The 21,252-nt window shown below is 43.7% G+C and overlaps 1 protein-coding gene across 3 annotated transcripts in view; it reads right to left on the bottom strand.

Annotated features, from left to right (window-relative positions):
* LOC115234550 (nuclear hormone receptor E75) overlaps positions 1-21,252 on the bottom strand; it is a 92,847-nt gene that overhangs the window by 7,425 nt on the left and 64,170 nt on the right. For 2 of the 3 annotated variants that reach the window (XM_029805717.1, XM_029805715.1), the window contains exons 2-3: positions 7,961-8,049; positions 702-846 (exon numbers count right to left, since the gene is read on the bottom strand). In XM_029805717.1, coding sequence (XP_029661577.1) covers positions 702-846; positions 7,961-8,049 — 234 coding nt within the window. Of the gene's footprint in view, positions 1-701; positions 847-7,960; positions 8,050-8,341; positions 8,756-21,252 lie in introns of those variants that run through there. The other variant, XM_029805714.1, reaches the window with a different exon arrangement.

Raw genomic sequence — 21,252 nt, 5'->3', positions numbered from 1 at the left:
ATATATATATATATATATTCGCGCCCGCGCGACATGTCGACGACCTAGGTCAATGATCCCGCCGGGAGATGCTGCGAGCATCGCGCGCGCAACTGAATTGCCGCGATTATTCGACAAAAGATAGTTAGGATTTTATCGATTCGTCGAGAAAAGAAAGCAAGATTTGCTTATACGCCAATCGAGAGATAATCGCCGTTGCTTTCTCAAACGGCGTACTGGCCACTTTCGCCCGTTGCGACATTCTGCCGTGTCGCGGGGAACGACGTTACGCAAACGGTCAATGACCCGGCAAACTAAATTTTAGAAACTCTTTTCACGAAAAGCGTATTTCGCGAGAAATGCACACGGGAGGGGATGCGACGTTTTACTTAATCTGGTGTGACAGCGAGCTCAGAGCCAAAATAGACTGCTTTTTTACAAATATTCTTTTAGGATTAATAATATATATATAATACTTTTTGTGCATATGGGATGTTTTTCGCATTCGAGAAAAAGAGAAAGGGACAGAAAATAATTTTAAATTTATTATATGATTATTGAGATACAATGAAATATAAGATGGGCTAGAATCTTCAAGTCATATTAATCGCGACGTTTCTTTTAATAATAATTAGCTTATTTTAAATATTTAAATCTTAATGAAAGTGCGGGCGGATAAAACAAGAATTTATCTTTGCGCGTGAAATATTAAAAAGACTCACCATCACGACTCATGCCGACGGCGATGCACTTTTTGAGACGGCAATACTGACAGCGATTCCTGTTGATTCGGAGGATGCTGCACTGTTGATTCTTGGTGCACGGCCGATACTGAATCTTCTGCTGGATGCTCCGGCGGAAAAAGCCCTGCGAATCACCAACGAAACCCTCGTCAATTTGACCGTCGCTGTCCGACGAAGACCCCGATGAGCAATCGGTCCCCGAACGCGGGGCGGCCAAATCACATTCGCACAAGCACCCCATTAATTCACTCCGGCTTAGGAAAATTTAAATCGCACGGCTATCTGAACGAATATGCAAAAGTCTCTCGCGTATGGTTTATATATCGCGTTAACCAAATAATTATATCACTCGGTACGTATCCTTCGGTTCGAAACTGATGACGCTACCTAGGCGAGGGTATCCTCTAAAAAAGCGGCAGATCGTCTCTGACGACTTGCGTCAGTCACTGTGTTTTTCTCACGTCTAATCCGCATTCACCAAAACTCGCGTGTAGTCTCTTCTCGGGTACTCGGCTCGCGGTGGACGCGCGTACCAAAGTACAACGCGAGTTTTCGGAGGGGAAAGAAGCGACCGTTTGTATCGGAGCTTGGCTGTGGACTGGCTCTTTCTAGCACAGAGAACATAGAGCCTCGGCACATTGCCTCTGGCATGCCGAGGTGGGGGACACTGTGACCTAATTCCCGGACGTTCACCCGCAGTTCACCGCGTGAAAGTGAGAGTCCCCCTTGCGCGCACTGGCGCTCCTCGGCCGTCTCCCTCTTTGAGTTCTCTCTTTCTCCTAGTCTCTCTCTCTCTCTCTCTCTCTCTCTTTCTCCCTCGCACTAGAGTGAACCCTAGATAATGTCTTCCTCGTCGTATCTACCGCGAACGCTAGCATAGAGGCTCGCGGGCGCTCTACTAACGGGTTTCTTCCCTCTCTTCTCCCCACCCACCGTCCGGAGCCACCCTCTCCGAACGACCTGCCCTACCTCCACCTCTCGGTTCCTACCCTCGCGCTGATACCCCTCTAACGTCCACCTACTCGCAAATATAAACGCGAATATAGAGAAATCTCCCTTGCTATATATGTATATTTTTGTATATGTCCTTTTTATCTCTCAATCCCTCTTGTTAACCGCTACATATCCATGAGGAGGATGAGAGTTGAGAATGAATAAAAATTGGGAAAGGGGTAGGTTAGTGCAAAGATACTTCCCGTCGTGTATCGGTCAACGACCTCGCGAGACGATTACGTAACGCGCGACAACGTGTGGGGGATCCTTCGTGAAGTTTCTATGTATGTTACCGTGGTCGTCGACGTGTCGTGTCGACGGTCGCGCGTGTATGCACGTACGCATACGAAAAGTTGGCGATGCTCGTCGCCAAAGTAACTCCGCTGTGTGTGACGTCAGACGCGCGACCTCGCCTACCTCAACTTCGTGCAGAGCATCGTCGAGAGAACGATGTACCGTTGCACCTCCGCGCCCGGGCTGTCAATCGGCTCGAGCGTTTGATGCAAGTCAATGAACTGTCAGTGTTGCCAATGTTAAGCATCGCTGCCTCCGATCATTCCAATCGGTTGATCCTTTGAATGAGAAGGCAACTTGTTTCGAATGAGATAACGTAATAAAATTCAAAATTCTCCTTCAATTAAAATTTGTTTTGAGAGATTCGATTTTTTTTCTTGCAAGATGTTTCAAATATTATATTTAAGACGGAAGTAGAATAATTATACTTTATTTATTTTGTGCATTTAAAGTGGATCTTTCGCAGACTGGCAAGTCTGAAAAGTTCTGATTCGAGATTTACTTTTTGTGAAAAACAAAATTACAGCAAAGTGCTATCGGGGCATGAGCTACCATCGTGGATGCCCGGACGAGGCCAGCAACCCCTGTTGAACCTCTCGGTCGGCGGGAATCCGACAAGCGAAGGGTGAAGGAGGCGTGTGGGGGAATGCGGTGCATCGATCTCTCGAACCGTGCAAGGCCCGTGTCGGGTCAGGGGGCGACTACCTTTGCGCGCTATCTCAAGCTGTTCCGCGTCTTATTCTTAAAATCCTTACCTTTTTAGAAAAAAAGCAAACTAGAAAATCGAGAGTTGATTTGTAGCTGCTAAAAATATTTCTAAAGATTCCATTTTTTTTTTTTATTTGATATTTCCAACTTGATTTGTACATGTAAACTCGATTTTTAAATACCGACGATAGAAATGTTCTGTTCCACAATTCCAACAATGATCATTAGATTTAACAATAGTTTCGAGAAAAATGCATCGAGAAGAGAACCAAACGAAATGCCGCACTCGCGGTTCGCTCGCTCGCATCCGCCGAAACTTTCGCCGGATTGAGAAAGTTCTGCTTTATTCTCCGTTCTCCATTCGCGCGTCGCGTTGAGAAAACTCATTCCGCAAGTCTTTATTATTGCAATTAAATTTTGATCGAAAAAAGATTGTGGAGTTTTCACCAATTTTCTATAATAAAGACCGAAATATGCAACGGCTTAATAATGATCAATATGATAAACAAAAATTGACATCGCGGTTCTAATTTTTGGAAGAGGTGTCGCGCTATCATCCTGGCGAAGGGGACCCTTTGTTGATCGGTTAAAGCTCCAATTTTATTTTCCGTGGAAGCGCAGCGACGACAGCGATAGCTGGCAGGAACGGCGGTGACGGTATACGGGGTTGTATGCGCGTACATGCTTGCATATGAGCACATATATAGGTAAAGAGAGTGTGAGACATATACACGATGTGGTCGCGGGGCCAACGACCGGAGCGCGCGACTGCTGCAACGGATGGAGGGACGAGAGAGAGGAGGGACGGCGATCTGTGACTGAGGGACGGTAGGGGAAGGTGAGCGTATCTGCTGGCACAGAGAAAGAGTGGGAGCGGGAGGTACCATAGTAAAAGTAGGAGGCAGCTGAGGAGGGAGGGAGAGGAGGACGCGAAACGGAGTAACGGTGACGTACGTAACGCGCGCGCGTGCGCCGCTCCAACAGTCGCGACACTCTCCGCTCCGCTCCGCTCCGAGGGCATTAACCGCTCGCTAGCTCGCTCTAGCACTCTCCTACGACCCCAAGAATTTGCCGTTCTATTCTGTTGCCCGGGCATCGATATCGGTAAAGTCGATCGCGGAGGTCAGAGATGATCGCTTCTGTGCGCGCAGTTTTGCACCCTGCTGATATTATTGAACGATAACAGCGATACAATTATTAAATTATAAAATTGGATATCGATCTCAATCTCAATTTTGTGTACTAGAAAGAAATGCGTACCGAATCCTATCGGTATCTAAAGCGCTTATCAGTTAATCTATCAATCATAAATTCTAGAATGACCTACTCAAAAATTGGATCAATCTTTATCTTCGGGATCGCGTTTGTAAAATGATTAAGAATCGATTGAATTCCTTTCCTGTAACAAATTTTCTCGATCCTTCCATTGTCATCGAATCGAATTATTAATGCGACGAAACGCATCCGCGTAAATTGCGAACCCTTTCGAAGCTCATTGACTCACGGATACGTAATAAAGCGGCGTGACGCGTGCTGGAAAGGCAAGAATGATCTATTATATTTTTTGCCGATGGTATCATGTTTCGCGGGACGAATTTATCGGGTGTAAAAATTGCGGTGGTCCGATTTCGCTCGGCGGGGAAGCGTTATCTCGAAGAGTTCCCGCTCCGGTGGACAGATACCACGTCGAGCGAACACCTACCACGATAATAAGCGACTGACCCGATTCTAAAGTAGATGCACCGGGGTCAGTAACCTCAAGCGAGCACCGAAATACTCGCGCAATCAAATGAAAATGAGATCGCGACTCGTTACGACGTCAAAAATGACGGTTACCCGAGAGAGGAAGGGAGAGTGGGGGGAAGGCTTCCCCGTGGGAAGGGGTGTGCGGAGAGGATAGCGGAATGAGGGAGGAGGAGAAGGAGGAGGGAGAGAGTGACGTAACTGGCTCGGAGGGTCGACGACCGGAGGGTTAATGCACCGGCGGTCGCCTGATTTCAACCCTCCGGAAAAAGCGTCGACGTGCACCTCCACCGATGATTGTTTCGTCGCGGAGATTTAAAGAGGAACTCTACTGTATTGAAGAATCTCATTTTTTTTTTTCTTGAATAACATCTAATCTTTTCGAGAAAATTGGCCACATGAAAATATTCCAATACAGCGATTGATTTTCCATAAGTTCATATATTGAGGGAGAACTTTGGAGATTTATATCTTTTAATTTTAAATTGAGATTTCCTAATTGGAAGAGAGCTCGTGTTTCAAAATGAAAAATGCATTTTTGTTTCTTTAACACAATTTCAAGCTATTTTATAAGTCAAAATTTATCAATTTGAAATATTACTAAAGTATATAATATTAATTTCATGAGAATCATATTTATTTCAAATCTCGCTATGATATGTACCGTTATGGTAGCAAGAGTAGGGCAATAATAGCGCCGTTCGACTATTTCCGAACCGTAATCGATTTAGCTCAAATTGATTTTAAAATATTTATTATCTATTTTGAAAATATTCTCGAATCTACATTGATTAATAGAAAATCTATAAAAATATCGTGTGTGCGTGTATATACTCTCTTACACGTGACGTTGTGTTACATTGGCAAGCTTTTTCCTACGGCGAAATTAATATTTCAGTGTTGCAATCCGCGTGGAGAAAAGTAGCATACTGCCGATGAGACTGTAGAGCGAAATAGTGCAACAGTGATGCGACCGAGCGACCTAGTCTTAAAGATATCCAACACTCTTCCGCGTTCTCTTCCCTTTCCACACAGCCCCTCTTCCAGTACCTTAAGACGGTCTACCGCTAGCGGCTAGGTCACTCGGTGGAGACTCGTTCGGTTTAGCGCCTCTTACGGCGTTGTGGCCATAAGTTACTGACCTAGTCAACCAACCGGGGGCCATGACTCTGCCCGACCGATTAGTCTTTCCAGTAAATTTCAGCCGTCGGAACGGTGGCGGAAAGTGGGAGGACGGATAAAGGGGACGGAAAAATCCTTAGCCAGGTGTTTCCACATGGAATGCGGCCGATCTAGTTCTTTTTTTTCATGCCTACAATAGGAGCGATGAAAGCAGAAGTACCTGCTCCGCGCCATGAATCGAAAGGTCCTCCCGATACTTTCGCCTTCCCGCGGTTGCAACGATGATCACTGGGTTTTCGGTTGGCCCAACTCTCTCTTTTAGCTCCCTTCTTTCGGGTTCCCCACCGTAAAATGTCTACTGGCGGTTCCGTTCGATTATCTCAATGGGAGAAGCACAACCAGAACGAATTATTCATCTAATACCGCGCTCTCAAAAAATTGCGTTTAAAGAGTATGTAGCTATTGCTCTGTCTAATCTAATCTCAATAATCAAAATTATATTCAAGTATCTGTGCATTGATATTGTATTATATAATCATAAACAACGGATTAATATAGAAGAGCTTTTTTTTAATTTTGCAAAGCAAGAATAAATCTAAATATAAATCAGTAATAAATGCAAATGCAACTGTTAAGTTCTTTAATAATTTATATCGTAATTGCGACAAATTCTTGGAAACATTCTTACAGATAATAATAAGTTTGATAAAAAATATCATGTCTTACAAAAATAAAAATTAAAAAAAAATTTCTTTCTTTCCCCGTGACTATTGCATTTAAATAGGAAACATATTACATAACTGCATATATTTTATACAAAGATTCGTAAAAATAACCGTGAATCGTTTGTGAAGATTAGAAGATGATAATACGAAGCTGCCGCGCGAGTGGTCTAAGTCGATCTGCGAGCGCGAACGATGCACAGCACCTGGTGGTATAACCACCTCCATCCTCGCATCGTGTGTCGATGGAGGTGGTAAAGTCAGCGGTGGGTAGTGGCGCCGTTCCTTCACTTCCTAAAACGCGTCGATAGCCAGTGCTATCCCACTTCCGGTTGAGTGTTGAAAGACGCGCGTACAATCGAAACAAAAGATGTCAAAATCGGGACATAATTTAAACAGCTCGTGAAAACATCCTCGTGACGAGACAAAAAAAAAACATCCGAGCGAATATTTATTCCGATACGAAGATAATGAAAGCACAAAATACAGCAATAATTCTCCGACTTGAGTGACATTTCCAGCATCTTCGGGCCTCAAATATCTTCTTAACAATTTTTCATTTTGTCAGGATATTAAGCTGTTAGGTATGAAAACTACTGACAAAAAAGGGATCTTTAGAAGGAATTTGAGAAGCCTACCTGCTGTGAACCTTCCGAATTTCTTTAACGCGGACAAGTTGTAGCGATAAAAAAAAATCACATTTTCCGCCCAATTTTACGCAATATATTACGCAATGGTTAAGTTCATTTACTAAATTAAGCGTTTCTTCCCGAGAATGATGGCGTCCTAGCATAAAAAATGGCGTAGAAGCATAGCGAATGTCGACGGGAATCTACAAGGAAATGACTGATGTTTTTAATCATGATTGCATCGATCGTTACAATCATTAAGAAGTTCGATGGTCGATCGCAATGACCCTGGCAATACGTAAATCGAAAATGACCTTCGAAGAGATTCTTTGCCGATGTGGGAGAACTACCGGGTCGTGAAATAACCTCAAGGACCACTTCTCACGACTCAAATCTCTTATGATTTCCGCGTGACCAAGGTTAACCCGTGCTCGGTCGACAGCTCCTATGTAGCCTTGGTTTCTCACTTCACGCACATTCACATTCACGCACATTCATTCCTACTGGCCGTACTGCGCATCCACAATTTCGATATTCTCGAAGATATTATAATAATCTATTGCCACAAATTCTTTAAACTATTTTAAACAATTTTAATTCAACATATTATTTGGACAAGTTGATCTTACTTTAATGGAAATTTGATCACATACATTTTTTCTTGCAATTCTGTTACTTTTTTTAATATATTTTATCTTTATAAAAAATCTTTAATTAAAATCATTTATCTCTGTCTCTAATTTTTGTATTTTTCGATTACAAATCAAATTACCGTTGACATCTATGACAACGGTAAAGCAAGATCAATATTGTTAACAAAACACCTCGACAAACATATCGAAATTGCTTGGCGCGAAAACACAACTCGCGCTGCAATCGCTTGCGCGACATCGGATTCCGTCAGCAGAATCTTTGATTTAAAAATCCGATTAGATATTGTAACGTAACCCTCCTCGAACCGAAACGTTAGCGCTGGCGGAATCGGATCGCTACGTTAACTGACAACTGATCCGCCGTCGGTACTCACCTTGCATCCCTCGCAGGAGTGGACTCCATAATGAAAACCGGACGCCTTGTCACCGCAGACCCGGCACAACACGGTCGTCCCATCGAATTCTGAAACAAGCGAGAGAAATGCGTTCCGTTAATGCAGGTCGTCGCAACGATAATCCTCTCCCGCGGCTTCCTCTCCACGTGCCGCGGTGCGGCTGCGAGAGAAAGGTGGGAGGGAAAGAAGAACACTTTCTCCTCTCTCGCGCGCGTGCGGCGTGTTACAGCATCGCCGTATTACAACTTTCTGCTTTCACCCGCGGTCCCACCCACGCTTTTTTTTTACGCTCGCACGCGCCTATCTTAAATTACATTATTTATCACGCCGTCAAAGAGATACCGGCTTATTCTCGCGTACCTATGTTAAGTTCGGGTTCGGGTTTAGCGGAGGAGACTGTCGAATCCATTGTCGGCATACTGGAACTAAGATGATGAGCTGCTAACTGCACCACGTGATACGGACTAATCATGCCCTGAGCGGGTACGCGCGGCACGTTGGACGCACGGGAGTCATGCGTAGACACGCCGGCGATTAGCGATTCGGATGCGGGTGATGTTGCCAGCGTGTCCTGCGCACTACTGTCCGCAATAAGAATCATGTTTTGTCGGGAGAGGAAGCTTTCACTCTGTCAGTGTTTTCTCGTCCCGGAAGGAAACTCCATCCGTTTGCTCACGACACTGCACTGAGAACGATTAGGTCCACATTTACAATATCGGTCCACTGGTCCTCATCTCGCTCTCACTGTCACTACGCTCACTGACCGATCACTAATGAATATCGATTCGCGTGCGCGTGCCCCAACTTCCGTTCGAAAACTTCGCTCTGAGGTGTACGACGGATCGGTACGATCTGCGGTTGTGCAAAGGTTACGGCCAGGTGTTATAGCGATGCTCGCCGGCAAACGCAACGAATGGTAACCGAACGCGAGCGGATGGTAACCTGAAGAGAGAGTGAAAGTAAGTCTTCGCTCGAGGGAGGTTCGCGTTGGTCTGACTCGTGTTCGGCGCTGCCGAGTATTGGTTACCTGGGGGCCGTGCAGCCCTTACTCGGCAACTCTGACCAACTCGAAGGTGGGGAGGGATTGATGTGCCTGCTCGCTTGCCAGGCTATCGCAGGCTGTGCCTCGACCATCTACAATGTCTACGCCCTGGCTACCTAGTATGTAGTAGAGGACACACAACACATTGCTCCGTACGCTCTCTTACAGGGCCCCCCGAGAGAGTTCATCGTATTTTCAATGCTCGAGGTCACTGACAATTCGCTGCGGGCCCCCGGAGCTGTGCCGTCGCGACCACGACGGGCCCGACCAATCGGTCGTCGGCTCGACGGGCCCTGTAGTCGCGCGATTGGTCCGGCATCTTCCCCACCGCGTCTACCACGACCAGCCGGCGGGGTCTCCTTCCTCCCGTTGGAGGAAGTTCATCGGCCGAAACCTTGACTGAATTACCCCGCAGCGGCGGCCAAGGCCATGCGCCCTCTCGCTCGAGCTAACCGCGAGTGTAGTGATTGTCGCGTTGCTTCTCTCTCTCTCCCTCTCTCTCTCTCTCTCTCTCTCGGGGTCTCCTTCCTCCCGTTGGAGGAAGTTCATCGGCCGAAACCTTGACTGAATTACCCCGCAGCGGCGGCCAAGGCCATGCGCCCTCTCGCTCGAGCTAACCGCGAGTGTAGTAATTGTCGCGTTGCTTCTCTCTCTCTCCCTCTCTCTCTCTCTCTTTTTTTTTCTCTTCCTCTTGCCATATCTTTGTCTCTTGCTTCTCTTTCTCTCTATTCCCACACTTGCTCCTCTCTCTTTTCGCTCACTCGTTCTTTCCTTATGTCTCTATATCGCAAACGTTCTTCCCCTTTGCTTTTTTTTCCTTCCTTCTTTTTTCATTAGTATATACTATATAAAACCGTGCTCTTTTTTTTTCCTCGCGGTATATGCCCCGCTTTGTTTCCCCTCGTAATTTCCTACTCTCGAGCGCGAAAAATTTTAATTCTTATGCGAAGATTTAAAAGAATGTCATAATCTTCGTTACCAATTTAAAGGATTATTCGTAACAATTTTTAATAATGTCAGTTATAAATAATTGAATCTAATTAATTTGATTTTAAAATTTGTCATCAAGATTCACATTTATGAACGAAAAACTGATCGTCATGTTGCACAAAAAATGTGATGACGATTTGACATACTCGCTGAATCAGACTGAGAGATCAAGTTGAGGTCGGTATCCGGTATTTTAACATAAATATACTTGATGTCCCGAAAGCATTCCCGTGGCTGTTTATCGCTTTTCTTATGTCGCATCGAATTACTGCTGATAAAACTGAAACGGATATTCAACCTACTAGTTATTGATCCTCTTCAACTGCGCAATGAGAATGGAAAAATTTCGTTTAAATATTGTAATAAGCAATATTTATAAATAAATCTTGCTCATAAAAAATTAAATATTGTGATAATCAGGTCTCAAAAACTATATCATTATTCATGCAAAATTGATATAATCTCTTTATAAATATTTTTTAGTCATGTAATGATATTTGATTATTTAATGATGTGCAAGAGAAATACGAAGAGTGAGGTTAACGCACTGTCGTAATTGCACTATTGTAAACTCGCGACAAAACAAATTGCGTTAATGATAAAAATGTGTCAAATATCATTTTACCACACGGAGAAAGTTAAAGTTTATATCTTTACAAGATAAAAGTTTTCTGTATAAAGACACATTGTACGATATACAATGGCAAGGTCGGCAATAAACTTCAAAGGAATAGCGCAGAGGGAAGGGTTATATGATTCTCTGTCTATATTATCGAATTCTCGATTTTTGAGGCGATTGCTCGGTTCTTTCGTTTTTCACAAAAATATCGTGTTTCGAGGATCCGAAATATCCTCCTATGGAAAATTCTTGAATGCACTTCCTGCGGTCTAAAGAATCTATACGGCTGCGAATCGAATGTGAACATTTGAGGATATTGAATTATGCGAAGATTTCATAGCCGTGTCAACTTTGCTTTCATTAATAGATAATAATCCGCAAGAATAAATTATTATATATAGGACAAATATATATTTGCGTTTATTCATTATGTTTATTATATCACAGATTGTATAAATCAAAAGTAAAAATGTAACTGAGGGATATCTCTTTATTCTTTTGCGCTTCTCATAAATCACTGAGATGTATGTATTATCCAGTATTTTTAAAAGGGAGTTGTTCTTTGGTTAACCGATGCTTATTGAGCGCAATAAATCGTCTCTCCGTGAGATAGATTTACGCGGGTATTTCGCTGAAGCATTTCTTCACGCTCTCTTACTCGGCTACGAACTCGGACAGACCTCGAATGTAATGGCCGCGACGACGGAGGTCAGACGATGGCGTTTCCTTGAAATCGGGTAGTGACCTGCAGTCACGCACATTTATATGCAACGAATACACCATGACCCTCGCATCTATTTTTAATCGATCGTACTGTAAAGCCTATCGCACGTGTTGTTATTACGTTCTTTTTCTTTAAGCACCGTGTCAGAGAATATTACATTCTTAGACGTGAAGCGAATTTGATGGTTCATCTTCACTAACACATTCCATAGAGTGTTGAAATAATCCTCGCGCATATTTTCTTCAATGATTATTTACTATTATAACGATAGTCGATGATCTCCGGAAGAAAAAAAGATTAGCTCGAACAATAAAAAAATTTTATAACGTTGAATGAATATTAATTACGTTTCATCCATAAAGCCGTAGGTGAGTTTCTTCGCTTTGTCTGGCTCCCGCGTTTGAATTACATGACTTTCCGCCTTCGCGTATGGCTTCATAGATTCGTTTTAGCAATTATGTAAATGGGATTATCGGCGTTTGCATTGTGTATCAAGATGGTTCGTAATTCCTTCCTCTCGCTGTAATGGAATGGTAACGCGCAGCGATGCATGTAGAGGAGGCGCGCGGATAAAAATGTAACAAGCAGAGGCGCGTAATTAGAGGTTGCTTTTTCGCGGCAACCGAGGATTGCATTGTCTACCGTTCGTGTCCTTGGCACTGAGCGACCGGTCGCCGACTTCATAGTCGCTTTGCCTCTATCAAGATTCTCGGCTTCCTACCCAGCTTCTGATTATTGCACAATCACGATGCGAACGTCGAAGGTCCTAGATATCTCTTCAGAAGATGCTATTCGTATCTCTGACAGGAGTTCGATTCTCTCATCAAACTTGCATGAAACTTTTAATTATAATTCAGAAATTATCTATACATTCTTAAATTATTCTCGAGAAAAAAACAAAGGAAAATATCTTGCCTGTCCGCGCGAATTAAAAGTGGAGATAAACAAATTTATTATGACGAGATTAATACGTGCCGCGTATAATTATTATGCGAGAGAAGAATATTGTCTGATCTGAACGCTGCTTTCACGCGATTCGCGGATTAACGGAGTACATAGTCGTGAATACATAGACCTGGTGCACATCGGCACGGACGCCGATCGTCGCGTATATGTCGTACCGCTGAGTAATATGGCGATACTTCCGCAGTGGGCGCTATGGGGCAGGCTATGGGCATAACGGTGCGCACTGCGCGTCACGCATATGCGTGCGTGATGTCACTGAACCTGGAGCAGCAGCAGCAGCAGTAAGAGCGGGTGCACGTATGTGCACAAACTTGTAAGAATACCACGCGACTGTTCCGTCTTGTCGCTTTGCGCGTTGTTGCTTTACATGTGCCATGTATTTTGCATCGCACGCGTTTCATCGATTTTTATAATGCCTCCGTAAGATCGTGTGACGAGCAACAAATTTGATCTTACAAACAACACACGGAAAAACAATCGATTAATTGATAATAAACTCTGGAGTACCGCCAACTTCCGGACTGCAAGAGAAGATTCTAAATTTTCACACATTTGTGTAAAAATACTTAAAAACTAAACTATACAAAAATTATATCTAGATCTGTTTATTCGGAAATGCCATAAAATTTACGTGACCGCACGCGTGCTTTTTCAGTATGAACGTCGAAGGGTCGGTTGTTCCAAAAAGAAAAGGAACGGAAGAGGATCGGTGGGCGTGGAGGAGCAGCTGCGTTGCATCACGCGTGCACCCGCTGCACGGACATTAAGATGCGCGTTGTATTTCGTCGGCGTAATCTTCACAATGCGGCGCGTGTCTTCGATCATATCTCGCTCAGGGAAGCGCAGTGACTCAGGATATGTGTCAACGACAATGTGTCGTCGAATAGACGCGTCGAATTTCTCGCTCACGATATTCGCCGTAATATTCCGCTACATTTTCAAATTGTTACATTTTTTTTATAAAAGACATCAATATTTCTACTGTCTAATTAAAATTCTTCTTCAGTTTTATTATACCTGGCGAAGCAATATTTCGCGGCCAATTTTCAGTCGGTCACACAATTCGATCTAGATTTGATAGTGATAAAACTTCTGTTAAGAAGCGATTTGGAAAAAAGCGCGATTATCGGGTCTACTCAAATGCATTCTGTCACATCGATCACAGAGTCGATGAAAATGACGCGAGCGATACTGTTTGCGCTTGCTCGTTCGCTCGCGGCGAAAGAAAAATGGAAAAAGTAATTTCTCTGCTGGCGCCACGTGCTGGGTCGAACGATGGACGACTTGTGCCGCGACCTGCAAAGAAACACAACGAGGCCGCTCGACCACCTCGTTGCGTTCGCGAGCGAGCGCACGCACACGATCGCTCTCGCCTCTGTAAATGGTCGCGCGCGCAATTGACGCCGCGGAAGAAGTCTTGCGTCGTTCAGGTGGAACCCCAGGTGGAAGAAGAAACGAGAGGAAGGCACGCAACGACGCGACATAGATAATGTAGATGTCTGCGATCGAGTACAGTTGCAACGGCGAGGTAAAGATGAGCGAGCCGAGGTGCGATTCGCGCAGTTGATGCTGAAGAAAGAAATGCAATATCGTGAGCCATTCTGATTGCGAGTCTTAGGAAGGCTTCGATTTCCAAAGCCTCGGCATCTCGAACCGTTAGATCTTTGATGAACCAAGATGGACGAGTTACAGTAAAGTCCTGTCAGTCGCGAATCCCGTCGATTCAGTGTAAAGGAAGAAATAGAACGTTGTGATTGAACGTTACACGTTCATCATTCCGATCGTGGAGTTTATCATGATTTCGATTTTCAAAATCTCATTTCCTTTAGCCATTATATATTGTCGACAAGGAAAAATGATCGGGTTATAATAGATTGCTGCTTATAAATCGGATCGCGTGGGTTAAACGAACGCAAGAAGTGGGATATCGCGTTATCCTGGCTGTGTTCTAAGAATCAAGAGTATTTCAATCTACGAAGTCTCTTAGCTCCTTGAACCGTTAGATCCTTTACTTTATGAATAGCTGTGTGTATCCTTGGATATTGCGAATATTACATACATGAATGGTCAATGTATTGTATCTTAACATTTCTGAGAAGTTAAAAACGCATCATTTAAAAGCTTTAATGGCAGTGTAGGTCATCGTATTAAAATTATTAAGATCATCGAAAGCGTCATTCGTGATGGCAAAGCCAAGGTAAACGGAAGGAAAAAGACGCCTTCTCGAGGAAACGACGTGGAACGTGAAGGTAAAAGGTAGTACTGGCAAAGAGAAAGACAGAGACAGAAAGAAAGAGAGAGAGAGAAAGAATGAGGAGAGCAAGGAACGTGTGCCACTAGCCCCAGGCTGGCCTGCTTCGTATTGCTACTTTAAGACGCAAGTTGATTATAGCGAGTACCTTTACTTTATGGTCCCGCCTCCTCTCACGGACTGACGAACGGATAGCCGCGGCAAACCGCTTTTTTCTTCCTCGATTGATCACGAAAAACGAGGAGAAACGAGGAGGCCGATCGTGCGAGCCTTCTACTAACATAAGCCGCTAACTGGGCTGACTGTGAGAAAGACGAGACCGTGTTTCTGGGGCTTGATTATCAGATTGATATAATCGGCAATTAATTTTTTCTTATTTCATTTAATATTTTTGCAAAAAAAATTTACGCGTACAAATTTTGTTTAATATTATTTTATCGATAGGAACAACAATGTGAAATAATTCTATGACAAATTTAGTTTACTATCTAGATATAAAAATAAAAATATATCTGCTGCTCTGTATGTGTCAATCGACTTTTTTTGAAAGCAAATCATATTGTTTGCAAAAAGATTATAGATTATTTATGGTAACAGCTTTACACACATATAAATACTAGAATGACATTAATAACTAAATATTTCTTTATTTAAATATATATTTTTATTTTTTGAAATAATAAACATACAGATGATGCAAAATATAATATTAATATTTAGCAGAGGCTTCTGTTTATGTCAGCACATAGTGATATATTTGCATAGCGTTGCATAATATTACAGGTCATTATATTGAAAGTTGTAAAAAATTGCCTTGTAGGAGATCGTAATTACTAAATTGCAATTTTGAAATATAATTTTAATGCAATTAGTTTGATGTAAGCATGATCATCTGTTATCGACTTGTCTTTCTCTTGAAAAGATTTTTCAAAATAAATGTTTTTAGTCTCTCTCTTCAAAAGATGTCTTGGGAAACACATCTGAGCGGCAAGTTATATTCAGATTCGAAACGTGTAAGTGCGGATATTTTGCAATTTTGAATCAAATTATGATGCGCTAAATTCTTTGAAACTTTGGTATAATTAAGAAAAGAGTATAGGAATCAGACTAGAACAAGACCGAAAAGAATTAATTCAACAAAAATCGGTTATGGAAAAATTCTTTGCAAAATTCTTTGGAAAGACATGCGCACAGTAGAGACAAAAATAATGTATATTTTATTCATCACATTGGAAAAAATACGGTAGAGCATTAGATTAGAGAACGTAAGAGTTGTCTTAAAAATTCATCCCCCTATTTAACTCTGGACAAATAACCGACAATAAATCATACATGATGAGTAATAGCACGCAATGACGGAACTATAATTAAATTGTCGATTTAAGTACCAAAGGTTAATGTATTTATGACATATTGCGAAGAAAGGGCGAGGGAAATCATTTAAGATCCTGAATTTTCGCGGTCATCGATCCTAGAACGGCGAGCAACTCTGTGCGAGGCGTGGTCTTCAGGAAGACAATGGATGCCATGTCGGCGTCCTCGCGGTGCGTTGACCCAGAGAGCAGTCTGGAAACGATTAATGGGGGCTTTTACATAACCGGCCTTGCCGTTCTCGAATCTCGCGTGGTCTCGCCCGACCATAGTGATCTCGCGGCGATCTAACTCATCGTCTGGCATCTGCATTGTGAACCTTACGACAATACGCGGCATGGGAACCGGTTTCGCAAAATGCGGGTACAGCAATGCACAGCGCGGACACTGGTTGCATCCGTTGCATCGAACGCGTGTTGCAGGGGAGGGAGAACTGTGGCTCTAGTGGTGAGAAAGAACGTTTTAATATATACAATATATAAGATGCTATCGCGTATACACAAGCCCGGTAGAAGGCCGTTTCAAGCCCTTGCAGCGATACATATACAAAGTGTCAAACACATCTGGCAACAATCGATATTTCAATGTATACCGTAATAATGTAATTATATATGATCAAAGAAGCGATAAATTTTTTTTAATTATTAGATAGTGAATTCTGCATGATCTTTTAATTCGCGTCTTACTCTTGCATTAGCTCTCTAACATCGAAGAGACATTATGTAGACCGTGAATCACCGATTTCCCGCGTAAAGTAGATTTAATTGGGGTAGAGAAACCGTGTCGCGCGCCTCTCGATTCACCGTCGGTGGCGGCTCTCGCCGGGAACCTCCATCAAGTGGGCCGGAAAGCGAAACCAATCGTGACTGCCGCGTCGCGGACAACGCGTACCCGAAGTACGACCGAAAAGGTTGACACGGCGAGAATCAATGACCTCGTGGTCGCGGCAACGGAATGCGCCTGTTTCGCGGATAGGGAGCCGCCGTTCGTTTGAAATTCCGCCGAACGGTAAGGAAACGAGGTCCTCCACCTCGGCGGTGCAGCGCAATTGGATATAGGAAGGTAGGGGAAGGTCGGTCACGGGTGTATCGCGCCGAGTGTGGTTGCTAAGTCAAAATCGGTCTATCCACGGAGCGAAGCTTCTTCACTCCGGGATGGAGGCGAGGATAGGAGGAGGAGGAGAGGACCCGGAGGAGAAGTAGAGAGAGAGAGATAGAGAGAGAGAGAAAGAGAGGGAGGAGGCAGGCGGCTTCCGCGAATGTTACGGGACTGCATAGCGACGTGGGAGTGCAGCGACTGCATCGGCGCGCGCGTCTTGCAACCGACACGTATGTGTGTGTATACATACATACACACACACGCGTGGTCTCGGGAGTGCGCCGACCCCTACCAGCTCGCAAAACGGTCACTGACCTCTTCGCGCCGTTCGTCCCCATCCCACCCCGCGCGACTCGCCGCGAACGAGCACCTGCGTCGACGCTGAACGAAACGCGCCGGGATTGTGCGGGGCGTCGCGACGCCCGGCACAAAACCCGGGGTGGCGTGCAAAGCGGCGAGTGCACCCTTGGAGACAATCGATTTTTCAAGTTTTAAAAAGAGATTGTCCCTCGGCTGCCGATTTTAAGAAAATTTAGACGAAATATAAAAAGAGAGATAGCGTACCGATAAATATCATTTTTAATCTTTTATTTTTTCTTTTCATAATAGAGAGAGCGAATCGACGATATATAAAATTACGGGTAAGTTAAAAAGAGATAGTAGAAAGGCGCTTAAAAGTATGAATGCAATTAAGCAGCGAGAAAAAGTTTATGCAATGATCACAATCTCGTTTTGACTTTCTACAGTGTCACTTGACGTAGTAAATTAATATTCGCGTGTCTTTGAATTAAATGATCCGTTTCGAGAGTTGTTACGAGATACAGCGAGGTCAATCGCATTTCGCACTTAGCGCGAGCTTTATGCGGCACGGTTAGAATCGGATAAAAGAAAAGCGAAGGAAGAAGGTGGGTTCGTTCCTCGCCCTCTCCCTTCTTGTTAGATGGACGCGCTTTTGCTTCCCGGTGCCTAGGAACGCTCGAGATGTGCGAATGCAGGGATGGAGAGAGGGTGGAGGAGAGAGGGTGGAGGAGAGAGGATCGCTCGAAAAGTGGGAGAGAGGGCAGAAAGAGAATAAGAGAAGGAAGAAGAAGCGCAAGAGGAACAAGAAGAAAGCAGCGCAGAAGAAGAGGGGAACGCATCCTCGGGGCCGTCCTAACGGTAGGGCGGGTCACTGCACGCGGCTACGCGAATGCAACTCTTTGCAGTTGCACCGCGAGCGCCTGGCAAAGACTTCTACCAGATCGTGTGCACCGGTGCAATGCCCTACCTAGGTGTAACGCTCCCAGCTGCCCTTACGTATCCTCGCCGTCGCACGAATACACGTCCTTTCTCCTCCTCTCTTCTCATCGTCCTCTACCACCTTCGAGTCCTTGAACTCTCTCGCGAAGGGCTCTGTTGAGAATACGAAGAGGCAGTCTTTCCACAGATAATCGCCTCCGAAGACATTCGAGAGCGCGCACCTGACTCTTCGAACGGTCCATGTCCGAATAAACGGTCGGTTTTGCCGTAAAATCTATTAATTCTCGATAATCGAGACAAGATAAAATTTTTATTGGTATTTATTTATATCAAGTCTGCAGAGATCATCGCGGGAATTTATCAAAGATTATCTGAACTTATTTATAGTTAATAAATATTGTATATATAAAAGTCTGAGAGAAGAAAAGTAGATCTTCCTCAGAAAAATAGATCTGATCCGAAAATATCAGGCGTCGTACTATTTCGAGAATAGTGGATGTCATCGAGGTCCAGCGATATAATCTCTCCAATTACAAATAACTCTTTCGTCACACCGTCGAGAAAATTCATCGTGTTTCGTCGGTACGGAACGCGACGTGTAACAGTACTCCTACGTTTCTACGCTCAAGTACGCACAAGTCCACGCGCTTGTACGTTCGAGAGGTACGTGCGTGCGTAAGAGCATGAATGACATAACGATCGTAGGAGTCGTCGGCCGTCGACCCTAGAATTGCCGGTACGTTACTAGCATGTGCATCGTGTTTTTTTTCTGGAAAATTTGTATTTCTCTATCCCGTAACTTTTCCAATTATAGCCGGGGGGAGTCGCGTAACTAGTACTGTGGTATCGCTAGTAGCCACTAAAATTTTGCACACTGCTCCTTTACCCCTTTCTGTCTTAAGCACGCATGCGTGAGAGTAGCGAATAATACGAACGATCGAGAGTGTTCGGTCGTTGACCTTTGGCAAATGCATTCGCGATGCATCGCGTTTGAAAAGAATTCTCATTAAATAAAATAATTTTCTTTTGCACGCGCGGATAGAAATAAGCTTTCTATAATACGATTCATACGATAAGAATTTTGATTATAACATCTGATTATAAAATTGTAAAAACTTATATTCGTCAAAAATTCAAGAAATAATTTATCGGAGATTATTTATCCATGTACCTTTTTTACCGATATTCACATGGAAATTTAATTGAGATGTTAAATCAATGTTCTGAATAGATATGAAAGTATAATTGTCATCAGTTGTCTCCTCACAAATTACAACTGTAATTTATTTTACGGGAGCATCAAGTATGACAAATAGCACGATAATTCTGGTAGCAGTCGGAAATGGACGTCTCATAGTGAAGAGTGGCTTGGCGCGCTAAGCCTGTTTTTCTGACCCACATCGTCGAAAGTTCGTTGCCACTATAATCCAGACGTGGCAGTTACCTGCGCAGTTTTGTTAGATGAATGATCTTTTGCGTCATACGATGTGACCACTGTTTTCGTTGATGTAATGTCTGGCGTGGCGCTCGCCGTTGCGTGCACGATCGTGGAGCCGGGAACGGTTCTCTGTATCTAGATAGAGGTCGATCTACTTTCGGTACCGTGAATTATAGATGAGATTAAGAGATAGAAAAGGAATATTATTAGTATTCACATCTATATCTTGTTAAAAATTGATATCGCTCAATGTGTGATTAATGTGTTATTTTTACACGAAAAGAGAGAGAGAGAGAGAGAGTGAGTTAGACGAAATATAAAAAGAGAGATAGCGTACCGATAAATATCATTTTTAATCTTTTATTTTTTCTTTTCATAATAGAGAGAGCGAATCGACGATATATAAAATTACGGGTAAGTTAAAAAGAGATAGTAGAAAGGCGCTTAAAAGTATGAATGCAATTAAGCAGCGAGAAAAAGTTTATGCAATGATCACAATCTCGTTTTGACTTTCTACAGTGTCACTTGACGTAGTAAATTAATATTCGCGTGTCTTTGAATTAAATGATCCGTTTCGAGAGTTGTTACGAGATACAGCGAGGTCAATCGCATTTCGCACTTAGCGCGAGCTTTATGCGGCACGGTTAGAATCGGATAAAAGAAAAGCGAAGGAAGAAGGTGGGTTCGTTCCTCGCCCTCTCCCTTCTTGTTAGATGGACGCGCTTTTGCTTCCCGGTGCCTAGGAACGCTCGAGATGTGCGAATGCAGGGATGGAGAGAGGGTGGAGGAGAGAGGGTGGAGGAGAGAGGATCGCTCGAAAAGTGGGAGAGAGGGCAGAAAGAGAATAAGAGAAGGAAGAAGAAGCGCAAGAGGAACAAGAAGAAAGCAGCGCAGAAGAAGAGGGGAACGCATCCTCGGGGCCGTCCTAACGGTAGGGCGGGTCACTGCACGCGGCTACGCGAATGCAACTCTTTGCAGTTGCACCGCGAGCGCCTGGCAAAGACTTCTACCAGATCGTGTGCACCGGTGCAATGCCCTACCTAGGTGTAACGCTCCCAGCTGCCCTTACGTATCCTCGCCGTCGCACGAATACACGTCCTTTCTCCTCCTCTCTTCTCATCGTCCTCTACCACCTTCGAGTCCTTGAACTCTCTCGCGAAGGGCTCTGTTGAGAATACGAAGAGGCAGTCTTTCCACAGATAATCGCCTCCGAAGACATTCGAGAGCGCGCACCTGACTCTTCGAACGGTCCATGTCCGAATAAACGGTCGGTTTTGCCGTAAAATCTATTAATTCTCGATAATCGAGACAAGATAAAATTTTTATTGGTATTTATTTATATCAAGTCTGCAGAGATCATCGCGGGAATTTATCAAAGATTATCTGAACTTATTTATAGTTAATAAATATTGTATATATAAAAGTCTGAGAGAAGAAAAGTAGATCTTCCTCAGAAAAATAGATCTGATCCGAAAATATCAGGCGTCGTACTATTTCGAGAATAGTGGATGTCATCGAGGTCCAGCGATATAA

Source organism: Formica exsecta, unplaced genomic scaffold (assembly GCF_003651465.1).
Source record: "Formica exsecta isolate Colony F162 unplaced genomic scaffold, ASM365146v1 scaffold20, whole genome shotgun sequence".
Taxonomy (NCBI): Eukaryota; Metazoa; Arthropoda; class Insecta; order Hymenoptera; family Formicidae; genus Formica; species Formica exsecta.
This window is presented reverse-complemented; position numbering and strand designations above follow the sequence as displayed.